Source organism: Atractosteus spatula, chromosome 13 (assembly GCF_055471065.1).
Source record: "Atractosteus spatula isolate fAtrSpa1 chromosome 13, fAtrSpa1.hap1, whole genome shotgun sequence".
Lineage (NCBI taxonomy): Eukaryota > Metazoa > Chordata > Actinopteri > Semionotiformes > Lepisosteidae > Atractosteus > Atractosteus spatula.
In genome coordinates, this window is record NC_142718.1 from 6,269,968 (window position 1) to 6,287,243 (window position 17,276).

Consider the following 17,276-nt stretch of genomic DNA (forward strand, 5'->3'; position numbering starts at 1 on the left):
AGACATATCAACAATATTTTCAGGTGGGTCAGCATGCTTAACAACATTCTCAGTATATTTCTCCAGGTCAACTGAAGGACTGTCATAGCTAGTTAAAACACTGTGGAAAATGTATTTTAATGCCAAGCAATCGATTTTAAGACCTGGAGTTTGTCTTACATCAATCTCCATACAGTATGAGGGCTTACAAAACAGCTTCTGTGACAAACAAATCTCGAACATGGAAGCTGGCAGAGGCATATTGGAAGATAATCCTCAACGTTGCCCCCTTTTGGTGGCTGTGGTGTAAATGTCAGGTTTCCGTGTGCTTGATTTGCAGATAAAGGACAAGGAATCCAACCCGAACTTCAGGAAAAACAAACTGGTAAAACCCTAATTAGGCTTATTAAATCTTAATAACAGGCAGATATTTTTGGGGGGTAATTTTACAAAACTAATTCTGTGAACTTTGTTTTTTACAAGTGAGTCTATAGTCAAGCTGTCGTTTCTGGGTCTTCTCAGGTCAACCATGAATGGGCCAATCAGCATCTACAAAAACCTGGAAAGATGAAACCACATGAGGTTATAACTCTTTATATTCTATTACTGTATGTACAGATTGCCAAGAAATATTTGTTGTACCTGTAAATTCCGCCCTGAAAAGTACAAAGGAAAACCCACAATGTTTTGGCAGGAGAGCCTTCTTCAGGTGAGAGCAGACTTCACCACCAATATTTTGTTTTTCTTCTCTATTTTTCAGCATGGAATTAACCTTTATTGTCTGCATGGTGATACAAATCCTCAGGCAATATTTCTTTTGTGTTGCCTGTTAGCGGAATAGGTAGCATGGTGGCGTAGTGGTTAGCGTTGCTGACTCACAGCACTGGTTTCCTGGATTTAATTCCCAGTAGGTGCTATCTGTGTGGAGTTTGCATGTTCTCCCTGTGTTTGCATGGGTTTCCTCCAGGTGCTCTGGTTTCTTCCCACAGTCCAAAGACATACTGGAAGGTTAGTTGGCTTCTGGGAAAACTGGCCCTGGAGTGTGTGTGTGCGCCCTGTGACGGACTGGTATTCTGTCCAGGGTGTACCCTGTCCTGCGCCTGTCACTTGCCAGGATAGACTCTGGCTCCCCAGCAACCCAGAATTGGATGAAATGTTTAGAAATCAGACGGATATTAGAGGAGTATTTTCATGTCTTTTTCATTTATGTTTTTTGGTCCATTTCCAAACCAAATCACCTAGACATCAGAATTATTGATAATACCACTATTTGGGGCATTTTTCTCTCAATGTCCAGTCATAACGTATTTGTATTGTTGTTGATCTTTCCTTTCATAGTACTGGGACAGTAAAGGAAACAATGAAGCAAGTCAAAAAACTGCTGGGAAAATTCTACCCACAGGTAAAGGACAAGTTTCTAACTAGCCATGACAGCTTGTAGATTATTATAAGATTCCCTCTGCAGTTTCTAGCAATATCACACTTCCTTGTTCCAGAAGGCATTGCCAGCACTACTCAGACTCGACGTGTGGGAGACCCATTACAGAAAGCAAAGAAACACCCAGACGATGCGACATGCTGTAAGTGTCCAATATAAACCCCTTATTTCTGTAAAAGAGCAGCTTTATATATCTTCCTATACCACCATTTTTTCAGTGTTTTCCAAGAGTTTCTGGCAACAGCAATACTAGTGAAAAGATTAATATACTTTCTTTAAAAGCCTTTTCTCTAGGAAGAATTCTCTAGGGAGTCATGTAGCAGTGCTTGTTAAAACATTTCCTACGCAGCAGATAAGGAGTAAATGGGAAAATTAATTTTGCCAATGACTTTTGTGTAGGTCGGACTAAGAAAGGAAAGAATTTAACCAGAGCACAAAGGCGAAGTATAATTTATAAATCTATCTAGTGAGATGTTACTTTTCAGTAAAAGAAAGCTTGGTCTCCTTGTGACAGGCACACATACACACACAAGAATGTGGGCTTTGATCTGAATTTCATTAAGTACTCTACTGATTAGAGAAGAAGTACTGAGAACCTAGCAGCTAAGTAATGGGAGGATCTCATCCAGATTTTCTTGAAAGAAACCAGAGTATCAGCCTTAACAGCATGACTGGGTAATTTATTTCTTACTATTTCATAGAGTCTCATCTCCTTCAAGAGGCAATCTCCATCATCATATCTGTTCAAAAACTCCATTTGATCAGACATGTTTTAAGGCATGGTTTGAAAAAGGAGTCTCAGAAGTCCAGACTATATCTGGAAACATAGTAGGCAGTGTCAGATTACAATCTCATCTCTAGTTTTCAAATGAATATGAATGTGAAGCACTTATCTACTAGATATGCTTTATCCAGATGAGGTCCCAATATGGATCTCCAGTTCAGTAGTATCCCTTACCAGACTGAGATAAAAATTGCCTTCTCTTTAAGGAGATAAAGCTTACTAAGGATACACAGTTTTGAACGTTGTGCATTGGTGCAGCAGAAGTAAGATAAAAAGAGAGTCAGATTCCGAAGGGGTAAAAAAAGGCGTCTTTATTGCTCTTCATAATAACCTGATCGAAGTGGTTCATAAAGTTTGCTTATGTCAGATCGCAAAAGCTAAGCAAGATTAGGCCGGGTCAGTACAGGAACAGGAGGCCTCCAAGAAAAATAGGACTTGTTGTGGGTGGTGTTGGTGGACCAATGCGTGATGCTGCTCTTTATTGACTGGAATTCCCAATCCGGCACTCTAGAAGGTACCATCCTTCAGATGAGGTACTAAACAAAATCCTGACACCAGGGTCACTGAATATCCCTTGGCAGTTTTTGAAAAATTGGGAGGTTTTAGCCTCTATATCGAATCTATACATATTCTATGTAGCTTGTCTGTCTTGCCTATATTCTATTCCTGTATTGTCCAGTCTGTCTGTTTAACATTTAACATTTAATTCAATTAATAAAGCAATTTGCTCCATGACTCCCAGACAGGGGCTGCACTTCTGTGGTGGATGAGTGGATCCTACATCCTACATGTGAAGTGTGAAGTGTTTTAGAATCCTTTGGGATAAAAAGCACTATATAAAACACTGAATTCATTTTCAACAAAAAAGATAGATAGTTGAAATCTGCCTGTAATTACTTAAGTTATGAATAGCTTGGTTAGTTTTTGCAAGGTAATGAAAGTTTAATGAGAAAAGATCTTATATAATACCTTTCCTATGTCATTTGTTCTTTTTAGAATAATTTTACAAGCTTTTTTTTTTATATTGTAGGCTTCCAGCATTACTATTCTACTTTGCCGGTCCACTACCAGTTATTTTGTTAAACGATGTTCTTTGGAAACTGTTTAAATGCAGTGGTTAATTATAATCCTAATGCACAGTCCTCAGAGACACATCAGTCACTCAAAATATAGAGCAGAAATGGAATGTTCAGCTAGCCAGAATAAAGTAAACATAAATTAGAGATAACAGCTAATTAATATGCAGTCATTACGTACATAATGATAAGGACAAACCTATGCTGGGTTGCTAGGCTACATGAATAACTTAATATAATGCAAACCACATATTAACATATTAAATGCCTACAAGGCCTTTAAAATAAATCGTGTACTGCTATCACCAGAATACTAATCAGTTGTTATTATTTCAGGTTGCTTGAAAAAACATTATTTTTACAAAAGTGCCTATATCACATTAAAATGTTAAACTGTTATCACTTTGGAGTACAAAATGCTAACCAACAAATATGTCATTAATGTATGGGAGAAAGATAAAAATAAAAAACCTTTTCGGTGTAGAAATAATGAAAATAAAAAAAAACCGAATAGCATCAGTTATACTGACAACTTTTAAACTATTTGTTGGAGAAAAGCCAATGGCCATATTCATAAAATAGACGTCGCCAGGTTACATTTTTCTGTTTCTGTAAAAAAAACAAACAATAAATGTAACTGACTGTTTTAGATAAACATAAATCCTGTAAAGAGACTTATATAAGTGTCTCAGTGGGCAGATTAAAGACTTCTTTTTGATTATGGAACATTAGGAGTTTTATTTTCTTAAAGTACAGTTTAGACAATAGAAAAATTCAAGTGCATGGTGCTATATATCATAAAGTGAGTTTCTAAACAGAAGTTCAAGAAAAAGGATGACCTGGAACAAATTGTCCAGACTGAAATACGCACAGAAGAGGATGGCACCATGTGGTTTTTCTGCCTGGACACTGGACTCTGATTGGCTTCCTTGTGATTGACATTAAAAAGTCATGGAAGCTCTTCCCCTGTCACAAAACCACAGGATTAAGGCCAGAATGGTGCACTGGACAGATCGGGAGAGATTCAAATTTGGCAGTCAATAGAGCTTTCATGAAAAAAATGATTTTTTTTCTTCAGGAATTGACCGGTCAGGAACATTTTGAGGTAGAACCCATGAATACAGGAAGTCAGCTTCTCTCTCCCAGCATTCATTGCTATCTATCCCATCTACCTCCTTGTTGCTCTTTCTTCTTAGGGGCCTAGCCTAGAGCTTTTCCTGCTACCTTATCCTCATGACTAGATTCATCCATCAGTCTAGAAGGGGTCAGCCACAGATAATGCATAATCTTTAAATGTATCTGCTAACATGTCTTTTAAAGGTACTGTGTAGTGTTGTTGGATCTCCTGGAAGGCAAATTATAGATTCCTGTATGCTTGTTTGTGGGGGCTATGTGTTTCAGCTTCTCCAGGAGGACAGAGATCGGGTGAGGGGTTCGACTCTGAGGGTGAGCGGGGTCTTCACTCTGGGCGTGGGGGGGTGTCTGAAAGATCTCTCCAGTTCAAAGATGGGTCTGATCATCCCTGGTGCTCTGAGGCCACCCACCCCCACCTGCCTGTCAGCTCATCTGGTACAGGGCACGCAGCGGCGGGCTCCCCCCAAAACCAGGCACAGCTGGAACCCAGTGCCACAGCTGGATCCACATCTCTAGTGGGGTAAGTGGGTTGGGTGATTCGATCTGAACGCTTCAACTTCAACTTCATATGAATCCCAAAGACAAATCATTGCACGAGTGAATGAATCATGTGTTCTTATTCCCTGGAAATATAAGGACTATCTGTTGTATGGCAGGAGATTTGAAAGACTGATCTCCTGCCAACACTGTCCCAGAATTGTCAATGCACTCTGTCTGGATTTGGAATAATTCTGGAAAACGGGGATATTTCCTGCATTACCTATAGTCAGTATTTTTTACCACTGTAATTTTCCTAAACATATAATAAAACAGTTGAATGATCTTGGTAAAATACAGCAGCAATCTTACTTTATTTACAGCAGCACCTTTTATTTCCCTAGACCAGCATCTCACACAAGGATAGATTTTTTGCTGTAATATGTCAAATGGCCCACAGTCTGTTTTGGATGTATTGTATGAAGAGTTTGCAACACTGCATATATAGTACATGAAGTACTGAAGGTCCAAAGGGCTATTCATTTCATAGGTCTCTTCTACCATGTGCTAAAGGTTTGGAAAACATGACTGATTAAATAAATTACATGTTCAATTAAATATTTCAGAGGGGCATCAGTGGTATGGCAGTTAAGAACTAGGGCCTCACAACTCTTTTGAGTTCTTTGATTCCAGAAAAGGATCTGTCTTGGGTTTGTATGTTCTCCTTGTCTCCTCGGGTCTTCCTGTGCCTGTGCGTTTGTGTGTCAGAGCCCTGTGATGCACTGAGTCTTGTCCTGGGTGTATTCCTGCCTTGTGTTCTGTGCAAAGGGAGATCCACAAGGTTTTGTACAGGTGGCCCTATTCTTTTCTCCATCTACTGTACATTAATAATATTTCTCATGCATTAGACTGCAAGCATACCCAAATCTGTGCACCATCTTAAATACTGTATTCACCAGAACACAAGCAATGCGATGCAGTTCTCAAATTAGTTCACAGAAAAGCCACCGGATACACAAACTAAACTTTGTGTACAAAAAGAACAGAAAGTTTTTAATCTGGAACAGCCGAGGCTGTGGTGTGACCTCATTCAGATATCGAAATTCCTCAAAGGCACTGACAAAGTCACCACGCTGGATTTCTGCGAAAATCAGCAGTTAAGCAAAGAGCACAGGACACAAGCCGTCACTACATACAAACTGAGCAAACTAAGCTGAGAAAAGGTGGAACGTCATTACACAAAGGGTTGTGGGAGGATGGCACAAGCTGCCCAGCCATGCTGTTAAAGCTAACACCCTGGCTTTCATCAAGGAACAACTGGATAAGATCCTTGAATCAGTTAGATGCTGAACAACAATAATCTACAGTAGATGGGCCAAAACTGTCTCTGTTTTGTTTCTAAGCTCTTATACTTGCTTGTCTTTTGTTATAGGCTAATATGTTTCTCTAAGACAATTTACATCTAGCTTTATTGGCTTTTGCTATCCTAATGTTAAAAATACCAACCTCTTGGCATTAGTTTTTGCTCTCTTTAGCATATTTCTTTTCTCTCTCTGTCTGACCTTCTAATGTCTTCTAGAACGTATATGTGGGCTTTGGTATACACTCTGCACTTTCCTTTTATTTTTTTACACCTCACTCTATGTTTTTCTTCACTCACCTGTTGCAATGTAAAATTTTAAGCCGCATCCCTCCATCCAACCAGTTTTCTATCCGCTTCATCCAGTTCAGGGTCACGGAGGAGCCAGAGGGTTTCTCACCAAGGCAGGGTCCACACCCTAGACTGGACTCCCGTCCATCGCAGGGCACATTCACACAAGGGCCAAAGTTTCCCCGAAGCCAGTATGAATTTGAACTTACCAGTATAAAACAAATTTACCACTATATCTTTGGACAGTGGGAGGACTCCAGAGAACATGCAAACTCCATGCAGATAGCAGCCCAGGTCAGGAATTGAACTTACGGTGGGGCCCGGCACCTGGGGCCAGAGTTGGGGCCCCAGCTGCTGTGAGGCAGCAAAGCTAACCCCTGCGTCACCATGCCATCATTTCAGCCCCATGCGGACTTAAAAATCAGGATTGCACCTACAAGACTGTACACCCTTTCACACCTGCTGAAGCTGCCAGCTGTTTTGTTTGCTCTCTTCCTGTAAGTTGTGATGTGCTGCATGAAGACATCACCAGGTCTAGCCTTTCCAAAATGATATTTCTACCCCCGTCCCTCATCCCAGCTCGGTATTTCCTTCCTCGGGGCCTCGGGATCAGTTTCTTCTCCACACGGCCTCCTGTTCCAGCTCTAAGGTTGGGTGTGCGGTGCTCTGGAAAGGTCAAACCTAAAAGCTCCTGGGGCCTCAGATTCTAGACCAGAGCTAATTACCATCCTGCCTAATTACGGTACGCATTCTTTCCCAACCCCCCCATCCATTCCAAATTCCACGAAACTTTCCCTCGTTTGATCCTGGATCAGATTTCAGCTTATACTCCGTTAATGCGGGGATCTGGCCTTAGTCTTCATTTCAGCAGAAATTTGCAATTGCCCTCTTTGTATGTCTGCCTTTATAAGCTTTTTTTCATCATAAATGGTGCACAGTTTTAGAAGTCTTCCTTCCTGATGTTATATAGCTGTAGGTAATGTTTACTCACCTGGGGAGTTCTATCATAGCTCGTGTCTTAATGGGGGCTGTGATTCACTGGTGAAAATGAGTGTTTCCAGTAAAAGTGTAGCCTGTCTCAGGTTACCCTTCTTAATACTGTCCTTATTAGCATGTCTCAGAGGAAAAAAAAAACATTCAAAAGTTTTAGATCGTACCTACAGCACATGATTTTTGTTTCTATTTTTCTTTACAAAACATCCTTTCAGTGGCAATGTAACCTGCATTGGCCTTATTAATAAAACTGGCATGTCAGTCAAGTTGACAAAAGTCAATAGTCAATAGTTGTCTCAGTCTGTGGGTCCAACAAAGTAATTCCCATAATCCAGTTAGCTGAAACAGATGTTTTAGTCCAGACTCAGTTCAAGACAGCTCAAGTCACTCGGATCAGGTCACCACGATGATCTAGTTAAGTCATAAGACTAGTCTAGATTCAAGTGCTCTGACTTTCACCTAACAGGAATATTGATCTTGTGCTGCAATGCTGTTCAGACTGATTTGGCAGTGTATCTCAATCAGAATGCATAGTTCAACCCCATGAGTTCAACCCGCATGAGAAAGCATTGTCAGCGACTTCACTTAGAGACTACAGTGAAAATAAAACAGGAAGAATAAGACCCATTGTTTTCATGCATAATCCTTCAACTTGCTTGGTTTCCATTATGTATATCTTTTCAAGGTGCTTGGCCTCGAAAGGTTCAGACAATAAAGTATCCACAACAAAGCAGGGTTTTAGTTACATTCACCCACCATGTCTTCTGTGTAAAAACAATCTCTCTCTGTTTTGTCTACAGACACTCAGTCTTGTCCCCTGCTCTGCGTGGCTGAATGAAATAGCTTGTAGTCTTGGCAAATCCCCTTCTACAATTAAATGGCCTGGGTCTCTCCTTTTGATTATTCCATTATTTTGTCCAAGGAAGTGTCAAGGATAGCTGTCTAGAAAAGGTTTTGTCTTTGTTACTTGCATGTTCAAATCATGTGAAGTCCCAGGGAGAAACTTGATTTATCACATCATTTTCTATAACTGCTAATCCATTTCAAGGTCAGGGTGGCCCAGAGGTTATCCCAGGAAGTATTGGACGCAAGGCAGGGTACACCCTGTCTTTGGACTGTGCCAGGAAACCCATGTGAACATGGAGAGAACATACAAACTCCACACATATAGCACCCCAGGAATGGAACTTAGGGTCCCAGCACCGTGAGGCAGCAGTGGTAACCACTGCGTCACCCTGTCGCCCAAACTTGTTTTAACCCAAACTAATTTTCAAATTTCTTGTAGCTGGCAGCAGCACAAAACTGAAGAGACGTATCTAACTCACAGCAAAGACAGTCTGGGAAATAGAGTAAAGGCAGCAAAGGGTTCTGGGAATGGACCTATGACAGAAGAAGAGGAGGAAGAGTTCTTGAGCACGCTGGCTAAGCAGGGGGCTGATCTCAAAACAGAGAAATCTAGGGTGAGTAACTATTGAGCAAGCTTCAATCAACTATGTATTTACAGGGTGGATTTTGTCTTTTATTTCTGTCTTTTGATTCATATCCAAAAAAACACGCTTCTGTTCTTGCTGTCTTGCTTCTAAATTTTCTAAACTCATTACTTGAATCTGTGTTTCCTAGTTAGAAAAGTTGAAAGCTTCCTGGCACAATGTTTGCTTGAAATTCACCACCTGACTGAGGTATGTTACACAGACAGGTATAGTTTATCTGAAATCAAGTTTAGTTAACCACTATTAAAAAAAGTCCACTTTCAAGTTTCGATTCAAAATATTGACATTAAAATCAAATGTAAATTGCATTTCTAATTCAACAAAATGGCAAAGGGGTGAATACTTTTGGAAGGTATATGATCGTCAGTAGTGTTTCAAATAGGCAAACAGATTGGTTTGACTTCTTCTTGGTGCTTTTCTGACCTGCTGGTCACTGGTGTTCTGCTCTTGGCCTGCCACTGAGTGATAGATTCTTTCTCAGGAACGCGAAGGTTCTGACATTTATATCCATCTGCTGAGAGACAGCTCTTGTTGTTTATGTTGGGAGAGTGGACACGGTTCTGTTTAAACTGCACCTGAATCAGTAGTGATTATGTGGTGATTTTCACCTACTATATATTCAGACTACTATATACCCATATTTCCTGACTGGGTTTACAGTACCTCAGTATAAAATGACAATTTTAAAATCTTTATTTGGGGTAGATTTGTTTTGTGTGGTCAATCTTTTTGGTGGGAGGCAAAATAAATGAATCTGCAACTTTTAATGTGGAAAAGTCACGCAAACTTCACCCTGAGGAATCCGTTTTTTGCGTTTTATTCCTCCCCAGAAAACAGGAAGAGTCAAAGAAGGGAAACAAAAGGACTCCAAAGCAAATTCAGGAGTATCAGTCGACAAGAAGAAGGTTAAAGGAAAGGGCCAGCAGGGACGTGCAGAGTTTGTTGTAGGTAAGGAGTTTCAAAAATTACTGAGCTGCTGCTTCAATGTAATTCATTTTATCTCGCTATTACCATAGAAACTGGAGTGAAAGTCCTGGCAAGACAACTGCATCAATATCTGTTTAGTAAACCAGACTCCAGAGAGTTGTTTCTCTTTGTTTTATGTAAAGGTGAGTATGAGGACATCTCAGGTTTTTAAGAACAAACATGTCCAAGAAAGGGCTGATGTTCTGGAATAAAATTATCTTATTAATTATCTAATTATCATTAAAATGAAAATAACTGATGATGTTATATTAGAATATGACTAAAGCTATGTGTTATTTCCCTTAGCTAGTAAAACAACTTCAATTACACACTCTGTAAAAGAATAACAGAAGACTACAGTATGCAAAGCTGCAGTTTTCCCTGCAAATTTTCCCCCATGGACAAAATTTTCCCCTACAGTGGAGGAGAAATCCCGCTTTGTGAGAAATCTCTAGTGATGCAAAAGACGGAGTTTAATACAATCACCACGGCTATGTTGAAGGAGCATTTATAAAAAAAAATACACATTAGCTCAAGTCTTGTATGGTTTTACTATATTAGAATTGATTTCTCTCCTCAACACTAACCGCAGAAAAACATTGCAATGTGACCATATAAAATATGATAAAGGATGGTGTATTCATTTCCCTAAGCCCAGGAGAGAGCAATCAGACCAGTACTTTTGAATCTTCTATAACAGACACTCCTGAACTCTGTCTTCAATTAGTTATCCATAGGGGATCGGTTGCTCTACCAAGGTAAGTTAGTGACCAGGACAGAACATGGATCACATTCATTTAAGGGGGAAACGTATTAGTTCCTTGCCTCTAGGAGTGCTCTTGGAAGATGCTACTGTCACATCAAACAATGCTTTTTGTAGGGATAGTTGAAATGAGAAACTATATTTAAATGGGAATACATTAGAAAGCAAAAACCAGCCTTTTTAATAGCATCCTTCCATTTTCTAACCACTGTTTCCAAATCAGGATCACAGTTGACCAGGGTACACACAGACACAGAGCACACACTCATTCACGGGGAATGCCAGTTTGTTTTTGCCAGCATGTTTTTGGTCTGCAGGAGGAAACCAGAGCACCCAGGTCAAACCCATGCGAGCATGGGCTGATCATACCAGCCTCCATGCAGACAGCACCCCAGGAACTGAACCCAGGGCCCCAGCACCGCGAGGCAGCCGTGCTTACCACTGCTTCAGAAATGTACATACCAAAACTACCAAAACACTTCTCTACTTGGGTATCGGCAGGGCAAGCGTTTGTATTCTAAATGATATAAATTTGATAGCATTCATATCAAACTGAATTTCTTTTGGCCAGTCTCGGAGGAGTGTCCACGACTCCAGAAATGATAAAAGACAAAAACCGGCTGCAAGGACATCTCTTCACTGGCTCGGCCTGTTTTGGGTCTTTTTCCTTCGGCGCTCCAAGGACGCTCTGGGCTTGTTTTGCAGGCAAACCCAGAGAGAAGCCGATGGAAGAGAAAGCCGACAAAAGGGCAGCCAGTTTGAAGAGGAAGCCACAAGCCATGGCTCCAGAAATCGTCGTGGAGGCAGAGGTGGAGAGGCAGACGCAAGGCACAGCGGACGTCAGCACGGACGGGGAAGATGTCCCAGACGAACAGAGGCCCGGCACTTCGGAAACACACTGGTCCTTTGTGATGGCGGACAGTGACCGAGGCTCTGCCACCTCCCGCCTGAATGAGGACTCCACTCTCTTGAGCCCTAGAACTGCTTCGAAGGCATTGCTCTCCACCGGCATTACTGAAGCACCCCCAAGCTCAGTGTCTCTTGATGGCTCAGACATGAATAGCTGCACTGTAAGTCTGAGGCTTTTGTACTTCTTGCTACAGATTTGAGACTAACTGCGCTGATTAGTCTTTCATTTGCTTTCCCATCATCCAGTGTAGAGCTCAATCTGCAAAACTATTCTTTTTCTTCTTGATTGCTTTTAAAGGCAATTTTTTCCCCCCCAAGACTCTCTCCTAACTTATGCTCTTGGTGTAGGTGGGGATTTCTAGAATGAAAAAAATGTCATTCCCTCTAAAAAGTACTTATCTATGAAAACCATATGTGGCATCCAGTTGCCCACACTGGTAAATTCTTTCTGAGTTGAGTAGGGTTGAAGATGAATGCTCATTGCCAACGGACCACAACATACACAGAAAACTACACTTCCTGTCTGAACTTCATGGCTTGTTACAGCAAAATTACAGAAACTTCAGTTTTGAAACCAAATCGTCTAAAAGCTAAATGGTGATATCTTAAACACATACCAGTCAGTATAAAACCATTACAAAATCTTGTATTGAAGACCATATGTACAGTTTACATTTCAGGAGAGTTCAGGAAAAGCAGAAACAGAATTAACTTCCCCTGCACCTTTCTAATCCGATATGACTTAACGAAGTCCAGGGTGATGTTGACTGTAACCCCGGGTCACCCAGAGACTTCAAAGATCTGTCTAGTACGAAAGGAATCCAAAATCTGTTAAGGGAACTGTGTCAAAAGTCAAACTTGCTGTGGAGAGAGCCCTGAAGAGATTTAAATCCAGACCAAATCCAAACTCCAACTTAAGAACTCCATCTTCCAGCTTCCAGTAGTGAAATTCCAAATGCATTGATACATGTTTTTTTAAAGGGTAAGGATTAAACACGATTATCAGATACTTTTGACCAGATTGGAGAGCAGGTCACAACTTTGTCTCATCCTAATTGGGTTAACAGAAACTGCTATAGATGCCTCCTTACAAACAGCTTTATTTACACAATTGTGAGGGTGTAATCCGTGCCGGGTGGGTGGCACGTCTGACCTGTAGGGGGTTGCCTTGGAACGTTTCCAGCAGGGTGCCAGTCTGGGCAGCGGACGCAGGGAGCAGCACAGAGCCGACAGGGCCGAGCGACGGCGTCTGGAGGTGGAACGGAAGAGGCGCGAAAAGGAGGAAGAGAGGAAGCAGCAGCAGGAGAAGGAGGAAAGAGAGGAGAGGATGAAGCAGGAGCTGGAGGAGCAGCAGCAGCGACGGGCACAGGAGATCAGGTATCGCCAGGGGTCTCTCCCGCCGGCAGCTCAAAAAGCGGGGTGTTGGGTTGGCTCTTTAATTACAAAATGTGGTTGTTTCCACTGTGCCTGTAACCCCCCCTCCCCCGGCTCGTTCCGGAAAAAGCTCAATATTCCTTCTCAGGCCTTTGCGCTAGCAGTGTGCTGGATGGGTCAGGATGGGTCCAAACAGCTTTAATTTCACAAAAAGGAAAAAAGATTCTGGGCTAATATTTTACACAAGGGGTCAGCAGAAGAACTGGAGGCCTAAGCCTATATACATGATGAGAAAAAAGGATACACTCAAAGAAGAGAGACTGTCCGTTTGAACTGTAATCTCTGTTTTATTTCCAGTATCCTCCCTGCAAAGCCTTTCCTAATTTTCTAATCTTTTCGTATTACAATTGACTTATCTTCTGACGCGAACTTTGACCATCCTGTAATTCTTCTTCTCAAAAGCATTCCGAAGTCTTTTGGGCTGGTGATGTGCATATATTTTCCTGTCACACCAGGAGGAGTGTGACACAGGAGTAGGTTGGGGGGAGCAGGGGGGAGCAAGGTAGGTCAAAACAGGCCTACAGCGCCTTCTAGCTGCCGAAAGGTTCTTACCTTTTTTAACCCTGAAGAAAGGCCCTCATGTCATCGATACCATCATCTAAAAATCATAAGAAAAATATCTTATTTGTCCAGACTTCATGTGCTACTTCAGTCTGAAGGGAACGGCACTCATTTTTTTGTATTCAATAGCCAATATTTTTTCCCCTTTGCACTATTTTCAAGTTTAGCACACATTGCTTAGGAAAAATGTCTCAGATCAATAGCCCTTACCCCTGGAAAGGCTATATACAGCAAAGCCCAACATTTTTTTTCGGACATCAATGATCTGTTCAGATTGATAGTTTTTGAGAACAGAGAGAAGTTCTAATTTCTTGAACGCCTTGCCAGTTTATAGGAAATGTAACATACGTACATAAGAGTTTGGTGCTAGGTACAGTAACAAATGAGAGGAAGCTATTCTGCCTATCTAGTCCGTTTGGAGACAGGCTAACTGTACTTTCACAAAGACACTCAAAAGTCATCAAGTTAAAAATGAGAATTTATAATATACGTTCTACTCCCATACACTTGTCAGAAGGACAAAGGATCTACTCATCTACTGAAATTATTCTGACAGCTGACTTCAGTTTAGAGCAGGGGTCTCCAGCCCTGTTTCTGGGAAGCCCAGTACAGCAGGTTATGTAGATACCCACTCAACCATCCATTTTGTAACACGTGGAACAATTTAATGATCAGCTTAAAGGTCTAAATGATGTAATTTACAGGTCATCTAGAAGAAAAACCGAAGACCCATCAGCCATGAAAGACCAAAATTAATTATTTCATCAATGTTCCACAGGCCCTCCCAATCTTTAAAAACGATTTGGGGTGGCCTGTAAGACAAACTGAATTACAGAGACCCCTGGTTTAGAAAGAGGTGCCAATATTTCTGTCCTCGTGTTTATGTTCAGCAGGCACAAAATGTATACAAGCAAAATATCTTTTTGGACAAACGTTAATTTTAACACGCATATTCTATGCATTGCTGCTAATTACACAAATATAAATAGAACACTGACACCTACTGGTCTAGGAATGCCACTTCCAGCACTATCCACATTTTCCTTCATTAATTCCCATCCAAAAACCATGCAGATGCTGCAGTACCTAACCTGAGATCTCAATATCTGGATTCAAGGCAGTCAAAGCTGTTCTATAAGGTGGTAAAGCCGCATGGCTTGGATGGTACAGTGTAGTTTGTACCATGCTGTGTGCAACAGTTCCCATAGGTTTAGAAGCTGAGCTGCGTGGTTCATGTTTTGCGTGTCTGTGAGGCTGAAGAGGCAGAGGGAGGAGGAGGAGAGACAGAGGCAGGAGGAAGAGGTGCAGAGCCGGCTGAGGAAGGAGCAGGCGCAGCGGGAGAGGGAGCGCAGGAGGCAGGAGGAGCTCCGGCACAGACTGCAGCAGCTCAACAGACGCAGGCTGGAGGAGGAGGCACAGAGAGCAGGTACCAATCACATGCCCCAAGCACCCGACATCCTTAATCCACACCCACCAATATCCCACAAGCACCTGCTCCTGTATCACACCCGCCAATATCCCACAAGCACCTTCTCCTGTTTCACACCTGCCAATGTCCCACAAGCACTTGGTCCTGTACCACACGCACCAATATCCGATAAGCACCTACTCTCGTATTACACCTGCCAATATCCCACAAGCACTTGCTCCTGTACCACACACACCAATATCCCATAAGCACCTACTCCAGTATCACACCTGCCAATATCCCACAGGCACCTGCTCCAGTATCACACCCGCCAATATCCTACAAGCACCTTCTCCTGTTTCACACCTGCCAATGTCCCACAAGCACTTGGTCCTGTACCACACGCACCAATATCCGATAAGCACCTACTCCAGTATTACACCTGCCAATATCCCACAAGCACCTGCTCCTGTATCACACACACCAATATCCCACAAGCACCTCTTCCTGCATCACACCCGCCACTATCTGGAGGTATTGGAGGAAGACACTACTGAGGGTGAGGGGGTTTTACTTTTTTTGTGACGTTAGCAAAGCAGTTATCAGTTAAGGTTCGGGCAGGCCGAGTGCCCCCAGCTGAGTAAAGAGGCTGGTGCTACTGAGCTGTGTGTTTGACAGAGGAGGCTGAGCACAGGCTGAGGGAAGAGGAGGAGAGGCGGGCGGAGGAGCACAGGCGGCTGCTGGAGATGGAGGAGGGAGAGAGACAGGAGTACCTGAGGCGACGGAAGGAGGAAGAGGAGCAGAGGCAGCGCAGGGAAGAGGAGAGACGAAGGCAGGCGGAGCAGCAGGCCAAGAGAGCCCTGGAGGAGGCCAGGTGGCAGGCTGAGAGGTTGGCCAGGTAACCCCCTGCACAGAATCTTCCACTCTCTCCAGGAGCCTTGCGGTATTCAAAGAGTGCTGCCACTGTCCAGTTTTCCCTCAGCTGTGTACCGTACAGTGCCAGTATCACATTTCTGCATGAGCACCAGGCCCTACATGACCTCCAGTGTTGAGCATTTTTCTTGACTTTGTTCCTCTCATTGTAGCTCATTGGAGAACAGTTTAGTACCTTGGATGACACCTTGTGTGACACAATGGTGAGCATTGCTGATTCACAGCGCTGAGGCCCTGAGTTCAAATCCTTAGGTGCTATCTGTATGGAGTTTGTATGTTGTCCCCATGTTTGCATGCTGGTAGGTGAATGGGTTTCTGGGAAACCAGGCCCTGGTGTGAGTGTGTGTTTGTGTCTGGCTGCCCTGTGATGAACTGGCGTCCCATCCAGGGTGTACCCTGCCCTGCCCCCGTTGCTTGCTGGGATAGGCTCCAGCTCCCCCGTGACCCTGAATTGGAAGGTTTAGGAAACGGATGGAGGGAACCGCAGCTCAAGAAACAGTCATCCATACTGCTCCAGAAGGACATCATTAAAAAGGTTGTCAGCTTTCCGACTTATTGCATTTCAACTCCCTTGGGGTATGCGGTACCTCCTTGTGGAAGACATCTATAATGTCTTCTGCCAACACCAAGTGTCGGAAGAGGTTCGGTTCATTTAAAATTAGGGTGGAGCAGTGTATACCGTGCGCCGCTGGACAGTTTGGAGCAGGGCAAGCAGAAACAAGTCACGAGAGGATGAAGCCCCCCCCCCCCGAGCAGCAGGAGGCAGCGCAGCCTTTCAGCGTTTTGCACCATCTTGTGTTTCTCAGACAGAGGGCCGTGCTGGAGCAGCAGCTCCGTTTCCGGCGGGACCTCCTGACGGAGGCCGAGGGGCTGGAGAGGATGCAGGACGTCTCCCGGCCCTGGGTCTACTCCTACTTCCAGCTGCTGCAGCTGCTGGGCTTCCCAGCCGACACCCCAGAGGAGGTGTCCGAAGAAATCTGAAGAGTCGACGTGCCTGAATATCCTCTCCATCACATATTCAAGGCCGTTTCAGTCAAGAGGATCACTGAATTGCTAACAGAGGAATAAAGTAACGTGCAAGATTAAAATGAAGCTTCTGTTTTTCTATAGGAGTGAGCAGGGAAATGTCTCCTGTATCCCAAACCATAGAGTCATGTTGCTGAGATGTGATTAAGGAAAGCAGCGACAATGCAATGAGAGCTTCTAATCTTGTTTCAATAAATTATATCTAGTGATTTGAACTGATGGCTTTTCTTTTCAAAAAGCAGTTGGTCCAATCA

General features: G+C 42.8%; 1 protein-coding gene across 1 annotated transcript in view; it reads left to right on the top strand.

Annotated features, from left to right (window-relative positions):
• kiaa2012 (KIAA2012 ortholog) overlaps positions 1-17,232 on the top strand; it is a 60,534-nt gene extending 43,302 nt beyond the window's left edge. The window contains exons 15-26 of the mRNA XM_088930457.1: positions 320-364; positions 502-561; positions 1,318-1,381; positions 1,476-1,559; positions 4,679-4,931; positions 8,818-8,992; positions 9,853-9,970; positions 11,457-11,821; positions 12,844-13,037; positions 14,909-15,081; positions 15,742-15,961; positions 16,803-17,232. Of these exons, the coding sequence (XP_088786583.1) occupies positions 320-364; positions 502-561; positions 1,318-1,381; positions 1,476-1,559; positions 4,679-4,931; positions 8,818-8,992; positions 9,853-9,970; positions 11,457-11,821; positions 12,844-13,037; positions 14,909-15,081; positions 15,742-15,961; positions 16,803-16,977 (1,926 nt within the window). The 3' untranslated portion in view covers positions 16,978-17,232. The remainder of the gene's footprint in view (positions 1-319; positions 365-501; positions 562-1,317; positions 1,382-1,475; positions 1,560-4,678; positions 4,932-8,817; positions 8,993-9,852; positions 9,971-11,456; positions 11,822-12,843; positions 13,038-14,908; positions 15,082-15,741; positions 15,962-16,802) is intronic.
• The last annotated feature ends 44 nt before the right edge of the window (positions 17,233-17,276 follow it).